Source organism: Siphateles boraxobius, unplaced genomic scaffold (genome assembly GCF_051911475.1).
Source record: "Siphateles boraxobius isolate OS27281-9 unplaced genomic scaffold, OSU_SipBor_1 31, whole genome shotgun sequence".
Lineage (NCBI taxonomy): Eukaryota > Metazoa > Chordata > Actinopteri > Cypriniformes > Leuciscidae > Siphateles > Siphateles boraxobius.
Genome location: NW_027508931.1, coordinates 16750406 through 16760314, shown reverse-complemented (window position 1 = coordinate 16760314; position 9909 = coordinate 16750406). Strand labels below are relative to the sequence as shown.

The window sequence follows — 9909 nt, the reverse complement described above, 5'->3', positions numbered from 1 at the left end:
TTTATTTGTGTTCACAAATAAATGTTTTCGTCCAAAACACGTGCCACAATTATTGGCACCCCTAGAATTATTTTCGAGTAAAATTTTTCAAAAATATATTTCCATTAATATTTACCTTTTTTAACACCAGGGTGATAGGAACATGAAATTGTCTAGCTATGACTTCTGGTTTCACAGGAGTTTAAATATGAGGAAACACAAAGGTCAGATTCCCTTACTCATCCATCACAATGAGTTCTACAGTAAAGAATATAGTTCTGGAGAGATTCTGTTTGGAGGAATGGTCTCTGGTCTCTCGTCAGTTGTTTTTCAAACTCAGAGCTGTTATCTTGGAAAAAGGAGGTTGCCCAAAGTATTTAATAAAAGGGTGCCAATAATTATGGCCAACGTATTTTGTAGAAAAGCATGTATTTCATAATGTGATTTAACCCCCACTTTCAATTCTTTTACTTCAATGAAAGGTTAGATTTTTGTGATTTGAATGAAAGATCAAAATGATAAACAATGCAGATTTATTTTTACACCCATCTTCGAACATATTTACCAGTTGTGCCAAAAATTCTGACCATGACTGTATATATATAATATTACATGGAGAAAAAAAGCTATTATAATCCATAAAATACTATTCAGGACAAAAATATTCCCCATTAAAAATCCTGACTATGCATTCGCATACCAACAAAGGTTGACTGAAAGTCAAAAGGGTGAAACGTGACCTCAATTCTCTGTAAAGAAATGGATCTCAGTATTAAATAACATTTCACTTTTGCTCTTAAATGCTTAGAAAAGTAGGATGAACCATTATCTCTGGAATATTGAGTCATCCAGCTCCCGAGGATTAAAACATTGAATGTCAAAATCACAAACCAGTATTACAAAAACAAAATTACCATTACTTTCTAAAATCTCAATATGGATTGATGATAACAAAAAGACTTGTAAAATAATAACGCTGATATGACCAAAAAAAACAAACAAAAAAAAACAGATAAAAACTCAGAATAAAGAGTCCAAATTCCTAACAGAAGTACAGAAGCTTGTCAAGAACAATACATCATTTTTATATCCCTGCTGAAACCAGTCTAAGCCTAGGCTGGTTTTAGCTGTTTGTTTTTTGTCAGCAGGGATGTTTAAATTTCTTTTTGCCATGATCAATTCTAGGATTTTTCAAATAAAACTAGTTGGGACATGAAATATTGATTTGTGTTTATTGCATAAGAAGACATCTTGGAGTGATACGGGAGACATAAAACTAGCAAACATTTGCCTGAAATCCTTTGCCTGCATGGGACAGCGCTCAAGTGTACAGAGTAATGTGTCATTACACAAATATACCTGACCGCAGAATATCATAATCAATGACAAAAACCTGTAAAATGAGACACTATGGCATCCAAACCCGATCCCCATCGCAAGATAAACAAAACCACTGCAGAAATGGGACAATTTTTATTTATGCATTTCACGAATCCAAATGTTCAGACCAGAATTTAATTGCATCTTTTTTTCCAACATAAAAACATTACAGCAAATGTTTTGCAGGGAAATGTGTTCAAAAACATAACCGCTGTGAAAATAAAAAGCTAAAAAGGGCAAATGTTTCGGTTGTCTGAAAGCGCACAGTAGGTCCTCGTGTTTCGGGTGGACAGTGGTACATACTTGTAAACGTATGGAATGTATTTATTTACTGTACAGACACGCAGGGACAAACCCTGCAGAAGAAACAACATGATTTGTGCTGGAGAAACACCCTAGTCAAAAGAATTTATTTTATAGAGAAAATAAAACATACTAAAAATATCTACACAAATCTTTTTTTGTAATATATTTTTCCCCCACCTTTAACTTCCCTTTTAAAAACTCAACGTCTCTAAAAAAAGCAAGTTAAAACAGTAACTTACATGATTCTTCTACACTCCTCCTCTCAGTATTTTCTTGTTTCATTTTGTTTTTATCAGTCGCATTAAAGATTACGAGGAAGCTTTGAAAATGCTGCATTATTACATTCAAAATCAATGTTAATAGCACAGCATGTTCATGACCATATGGGTGAATCTCATGAAAACCTGTCCGGTCACATTTCACCGTAAAATCAAAAAAAATAAAAAATAATAATGTGCATAACGAAAAGGTAGCCTATTTTAAGATGTTTTTGTATTGTGACATACTTTTCATAATAAATAAGCATATTTTTGCCCCAAAATGTCATTACTAAAAACAAAAAAATATATGTAGTATATATATATATATATATATACACCCACACACATTTTAAAGAAATTTAATTAATAATTTCCTTTTCAATGAAAATTCGCAGTGAAGATGTGCATAAATATTAACTTTTTTTCTTTCGATTTTGGGGTGAAACGACCTGGCCATGTTCTTGACTGTGTTCGTGAGGTTCACCCTCGTACACCTGGCCCAGTTTGAAGCGTGGAAAAAAAGCACTGCTGGGAGCTCAGGACTCACTCCAGTAACTCTGGCACGATGCAGCAGATCCGTGTGGGAAGTAACAGCGTGTGGAACTGCCTCTTAAAAGACAACAGCCTAAACGAGTGAACAACATCTCTGCTTTTCAGACTCAAGGAGCACATGCATCCAGCTCTGGGCCACGGATGAAATGTGTGTTGTGTTGGCAGACAATCATAAGCAAAGCCATGCGATGGCAATGTAACAATCTGAATAAAAATTAATTGAAAAATTGAAGGAAAAAAAAAAACAGCTTATATACGGCCGTTCTATTTCAGTCTAACTCCCAACACCCAGAATCCCACGCATGCAAGACCTGTTTACATAAAGAAACACAACAGCAATATAAATCAGCCCTCGTCAGTCTATCAGCTCGGTGCGACCAAGGCTATAAAAATAGAATAAGTGTTTCAATCATTTACTGTTTCAAACGTCTTTACATATATTTGTTTTGTAAAAAAAATTGTGCCCATCATGCTAAACATTGCTGTAGCACTTTAATATACCTCTCAGTTTTACAAGGTCAAATACAGTCTGTGAGCTCTTAAAGTTTTAATCGTTTTTTTTCTCCTGTGTTTGTAGTATTAAAAGTAGCATGAAAAGTGTCATTACAACAAAACCCTGTGGCTACACACTAAAACTCCTGACAGAAACATTCAGCAGATCACATCTCAGTTTCCCTTATGTGTTAATCTAAGACAATTGCTAATTAGTGTTTTTCAGTCATATACATGCTGGTTTGGATCGTTTTCAAAGGCTCATGGTTGAATCTCACACAAACATGCCACACTTCACCCAAAATATATATTTTCTTTTGCCTAAATGAAGTTTATTTCTTTCTTCTTAACATTTTATTTATTTGCATTGTGACATTATTTTCAGAATAATTAAGCTAACTTCCTACCTACATTCTCATTACATTGATGCGCTTGGAATTTTTTTTTTTAAATGTTAATGATCATAATTCAATATTCTCATTACTGTAATACAGTAAAACTATGACTATACAATGATTTATATTTAAATTCATATAAGTTAAATGTATAAATACTTTACAGTTTAAATAATATTTAATCATCATGTTTTTTGTGCTGCCGTAACTTGCTTCATTTGTCATGAAAATAATGTCACAAAAAAAAAGTATAGTATCTTGTTTATATAATTTCAGGGTGAAATGTGACCCAGACAAGTTAGGTGAGATTTAACCATCAGCCACTGCAACGTGAGCTTGGGTAGTTTTGGCCAACTCTCATTCCCATATCACTTGAGAGTCAATAATAATAATAATAGTAATACAAATACAACACCACCCATAATAGTTAAAGATATTAAAGTGTAAAACTAACTGTTAAAACGAAAGAAATATTGCTTCAAAGAAGTCTCTGGACATGCTTCTCTGTCCCGTCAGTCGTCTCTTCTCCCCCTCTGCTGTCTCAAGACTGGTTTGGGGTTTGAAAAGCGGTGTGTTCACAAAGAAGGTAGTGTGTGTGAGTGTGTTACCATTACAGAACCGTTCAAGGGTCTCTCTAGAGCAGAAAGGAGTCTTAAAGATCTCTGGGGCTGATGGGAGGAGATTCCTTGCAATTGGCCCGTTCACAACTCGGTCCTACAGAGCGAGAGGAGACGCAGTGCTGGGACTGGTTGGGGTCGTGCTGGGGGAGGGCGTGTGCTTTGGAGGAGCCAGATCGAGGAGGGCACGAACCGTCCCGGCCACTTGAGCCAAACCTCTCTCTTCCAGGATGTGCAGGGGGAGACACAGCTGGCTCTGCGGCGTAAACACACACACACACAGCAGGGGCGAACAAAAAAGGGACAAAAATGGTGCGTCAATGGAGAAACAAAATTATAAAAATCAACATAACTTAAAATAAATGATTACAATGGATAAACTCAAATAAAGCAGACAACGTACAACTAAGGAAGGACTTAAATCAAAATGACCTTTGGAAACTGTAAAGAAAGATGAAGAGAGATGGAAAAATCATTCAAAACCTGCTAGACAGAAACCGGTCTGTCACAAACCAGGAACTAACCGGCGAGAGTATTAGTACTAGTATTGGTTGTTATTGCACAAGCTTTGGGTTAGTGAACTGAACCAACTCCTAAACCTAAAAATCAAATCATGACACTGTATGCGCTAAAAACATCAACCATATATCAAATTGAGGTTCCATCTACACTACAGGCCAAAAGTTTGGAAAAATTCAGATCAGTCTCTTATGCTCACCAAGACTACTGATCAAAAATACAGCAAAACCGTAATATTGTGAAATATTATTACAATTTAAAATAACCGTTTTCTATGTGAATATATTTTAGATGCAAAGCTGAATTTTCCTCATTACGCCAGTCCTCAGTGTCACATGCTCCTTCATAAATCATTCTAATATGCTGACTTGATGCTCAATAATTATTAATTGTTGTTGGTACTCAGCGTTGAATGATGGTTCTTTAGCGGCTTAATATTGTTGTGGAAAACGTGATACTTTTCCAAGTCCAAGTTTCAAATAAATTCTGTTCTTTTGAATTTGAAATCTTTTGTAACATTATAAATCTCTTTACTGTCACTTGACCAATTTAGCGCATCCTTGTTGACTATTAATATTATTTATTTTTGTGTTAATTATTATTTATTTATTTTTATCTTACTGACCCCAAAACTTGAGCGGTAGTGTATCACCGTGTCCAGAATAATATTAAGCAGCATTGTTTGAATTGATAATAAGAACTGTGACTGAAGACTGGAGTAATGATGCTGAAAATTCAGCTTTGCATCACAGGAATAAATCACAATTGAAAATCTATTCAAATAGAAAACAGCCATTTTAAACTGTAATGATATTTCACTGTTTTTACTGTCTTTTAAATCAAATAAATGCAGCCTTGGTGAGCATAAAAGTCTTTAAAATCCAGTGTATCAGCAATCAGACTTATTTTCACCAACTAGACAATCCAGAACATGCCAGCCAAGCATTTACCACTGCAGCACCACACTTCCCAACATAAAGCTGCGACTGACACAAACACACAACTAAACTACTGATAAAACACACATCTACACTGGATATTTGAGTTTAGACTTTATTGTAGAAAAACAGAGGACAAGTCAGACTGTAGGAAAATCAGGCAATATGGCACACAAATCTGACAGACGCAAATGCTTACACACTCTATGTGACCGGTGTTGTATTTCCTATGCGTGTTAGGATTACATTACACTATATTAATTAACAACAACAGGTATACCGGTTGACAAGGACTGTTATTCCAGTGAGTAAACTGTGTTCTGGTGCAAGACTGACAAGATGCTCGATAACTGTAGCGTTAAGAGCGGATAGCGAGATGTTTTCAAGCCATTTAAAGGGTTAGTTCAGCCAAAAATTACAATTCTGACATTATTTACACACCCCAAGTCGTTTCAAATGTATGATTTACTTTTTTTTCACGAAAGGAGATGTTAAACAGCTAGTTGTGGCTGCATTTTTCCACATAATTTGAGGCAATTCATTGAAACGCAATTAATTTTTGTGAAAATCATTCATAAAGCCCTTCTGAACTGACTTTCAGATTCATGAAAGTGTTTGTTTTCATATGAAAAGATTATACTTTTATTTATTTTTTATTTTTACAAACTGAATACACTGCAATTTGATAACACTATTTGCAATTTGATAACACTATTTGCCATTTATTAATATTACAATAATAATACAATATTACAATTGTAATATTATTACCAAAAATTTGTTTTAACCAATTCACGTGTAAAAATAAATTTGATTGATAAACAAAAATTGAAACCTGCAGCAGTCCATTTTCCTTTTTTTACATTCCAATGATTCTGTGCACCAGAAGCATTTGTCTGCCAGAACGTTTAATTTTACAGGCATACGGCCAAATCATTCCTTTTGCATTTATGTTTATGTATATTGGAACCAAACCTAAAAAGGTAGTCCAGAAGTTCCTATAGCGTTACAGTATACGCAATTCACTTATTTGTCATTTTTGGGGCGGGATTATGCTAATTGTGAATGAGCAGCCTAGTTACAAATGATTGGAATTTATTAACATACGCATGATTAACTATCAAATCTGAAGTCTACAAAGCGTTTGTAAATCCAGAGGAGAGTTTTTGGAAAAATCCATTTTACACACAAATGACTCAATTTATTTATATATTATTGAAAGGTATATGAATGAAAATAAATTAGCTCAGGGACTGCCAGGCATCTCATATCAGTAGTTCATATGACATGCACTATATTACTTAAAGTGATAGTTTACTTAAAAATCTAAATTAAGTCATTTACTCACCCTGGTGTTGTTCTAATATCGTATGCCCTCCTTTCTTTTTCAGACCAGAAAAGGAGAGTTTAAAAGAAAAAAGTCCTGTATCAAGCTTTGAAAAAAGACGCAAAGAGTGATCCTATTCAACATGTGTCGTATATTCCAAGTATTCCCGGAGTATACGATAGTGTTTGGTTTGAATTATCTATCGAAAATCCTGACCTTGGCATTTGGTCTTCTTTGTACGACTGCATGTTCATGGGACTATTAGCGCCATAGTTCACACACACTCGCCCAGGAGAAATACGTATTATATTTTGTGCCGCATTTTGATTAATTTCTTACTTTTTTTAGTTTTTTAAAAACTTTTTGGAATATATGACATGGGAACATTCTGTGATAATTTTGCGTCTTTTTTTAAAAAGCTTGATGGTTGTCGCTATGCACTATCATTAAAAGGACATTTTTGACATCCCTTTTGTGGTCTGAAAAAGGAAGAAAGGCATATGGCATTAGTACAACACCAGGGTGATTAAATAATGACTTAATTTTCATTTTTAAGTGAACTATCTTTTTTAATATGCAATTAAGGTAGGATGTTCTATGGTGCCCTTGCTTTGTCTTCTCCCGTACCTATCCACTTTTGTATGGAAAAGAGCAGCTCGGACAGTATGCAAAATTTCTCCTTCTGTGCTTCATGACAGAAAGCAACTCATACAGGTTTGGAACGATATAACTGAGTAAATGTTATTTTTGGAGAACTATTGTGTTAACTGTGAGATGGAAGACATTAACATACACACAGTAAGGCACAAAGGGATAAAACGTTGAGTTTAAGGTTTGGCATCCTCCACACGGTCTTATTCATTCACGAAAACCCTCACAGAAACACAAAGCCACACAAAATACTCATCCACTTTAGCAGACTTTGGGAAAATGTGCAGCAGAACTAACATACAAAGGGCTCGTTCGCAGTCAGCTTGTTCTGTTGTCTTGTTTAAGGCTGTTTGGGGGAATTCACCCATTTTTGTGCTTTTTGATGAAGCTTTGAATTTTGCTATGGAAATGTGCTCTCTACACACACACACACACACACACACAGACATATAAACACTCTCAGTTGACTCTTTGCTAAGCCCAGCCTTAGAACGTCACTGACCACACCTTAGCAACTATTGCCATTTATCAACCATGAAATGAAGCGTTCGTCTTTTCAGTTAACTGTGATAATGTACACTAGTGTCCACAAATTTGGTGTCAGTAAGATTTTTCAAAAAAAAGGATGCATTAAATTGATCAAAAGTGAAAGTAAAGACATTTATAATCAGTGTTGGTGGGGGGGTGTAACATATTACAGAAAACGAGTTACGTAATCAGATTTCTTTTTTCAAGTAACTAGTAAAATAAAACTTGTAAATTTTAACAAAACATAAGTAACGCAAGTTCATTTGTTTTCTAATTTATTCACTGACATCTCTCCTTGTCCCATTATTGAGAAAAATCGAAAGTAAGTGCAAATGCGTTGTGTGCGCTGTGTAAGATGATGGTTATTGTAGTTCTAGACTAAATGTGAGCATGCATTTACTCATCTCACTTGCAGAATAACAGATTCCGTATTCCTCAAAATAAATAAAAACAGTGAAATGCATCTCAGAATATTACACAAACCTGCAGTAATTAAATGTGTTAAATAACTACTAAATATACTTTATGTATTTAATGTCACTTTAACCAATGTCTTTGCTGCTGACCTTTAATGATTCAATTAAACCATAAGAATAAGCAAAAAATAATGTGGTTAAACATCACATTTGTGTTTCTTTTTCTTTTTTTTTAATGCTGAAGTATAGTGTTGAACTTTCTTCTTCTGCAATCCAGAATAGCAGCAAAGCTGAAAGGTTTGTTTGAGCTGTGCCCTCTACTGTACAGGTGTGAATGTGCATTTCCTTCAGTCTGAGGCTTATTCGCTTTTGGTTTATATTTGCCAAAAAATAGAACTTTTGTACAAGCAAGGTGAACAACCTTGTACAGCAAAAGTAACGTAACATTACTTTCAATAAAATGTAACTAAACAACGTAATTAGTTATTCTTTTAGGAAGTAACGCAATATTGCAACATTACTTTTAAAAGTAATTTCCCCAACACTGTTTATAATGTTAAGAAAAGATTTATTTTCCAAAAAATGCTGTTCTTTTGAGCTTCTTTCTATTCATCAAAGAATCCTGAAAAAAAGTATTACAATTTGCACAAAAATATTGACACCACAATCTGACTCTGAATCCATAAATCAACATTGATAATTATAAGAAATGTTTCTTGAGCAGCAAATCAGCATATTAGAATGATTTCTGAAGGATCATGTGACACCGAAGACTGGAGTAATGATGCTGAAAATTCAGCTTTGCATCACAGGAATAAATTAGATTCTAAAATGTATTCACATAGAAAATAGTTCTTTAAAATTGTAATACTGTTAATATTGTAACAATATTACTGTATATTTGATCAAATAAATGCAGCCTTGGTGAGCATTAGGGACTTCTTTCAAATACATTTTAAAAATCTTACCAACCTCAATCTTTTGAACGGTAATTTAATTTATTTAAAGAAAACTGCACATTCAATTATTTCCAGTCCATGTAATAGGCTACCATTCAATCCATTTGTACCATCTTATGAGCACGCTTTACTGCAATTCGCATGAATGTTATTTTAAAGCTTGCCTGAGCGAGCAATATTACACAAAGGGGTCAGACAGAGCTTAGCAAAGTATCAATGATGTGCACTACAACACTATAAACATGTGCATAAACACTGGCTATTGTGTAAATCTGCTCATTTTTTGCGCACAAAAAAACAATTGACTGTTTTAGTGCAGTGATCAATAAGGAAGTGTGATTTAACAGCTTGGCACCAGGTGGCAGTAGAGAACACATAGCAGCGACATGATTGACAGGTAGAAAAGGGCGAATCCAGCCAGCTGGGTAGAAGGGGCGGAGCGAAGGGGAGGCGGTGCCAGGGAGAGCAAGGCCTCAACCAGCCTGAACACACAAACAACCTCCCCTTTCAGCACGTCGCCCGCTGAACACAAACTATCCTGCCCGCAGGGAGGAAAATGAACATGAGTGTTCAAATAAAACACAATGAGA

The 9909-nt window shown here is 34.8% G+C and overlaps 1 protein-coding gene across 4 annotated transcripts in view; it reads right to left on the bottom strand.

The window, feature by feature from the left end:
• Nucleotides 1-1433: 1433 nt before the first annotated feature.
• lrch3 (leucine-rich repeats and calponin homology (CH) domain containing 3) overlaps nt 1434-9909 on the bottom strand; it is a 35696-nt gene continuing 27220 nt past the window's right edge. For 3 of the 4 annotated variants that reach the window (XM_077193943.1, XM_077193944.1, XM_077193946.1), the window contains one exon: nt 2948-4237. In XM_077193943.1, coding sequence (XP_077050058.1) covers nt 4079-4237 — 159 coding nt within the window. In that variant the 3' untranslated portion in view covers nt 2948-4078. Of the gene's footprint in view, nt 4238-9909 lie in introns of all 4 variants that reach the window. The other variant, XM_077193945.1, reaches the window with a different exon arrangement.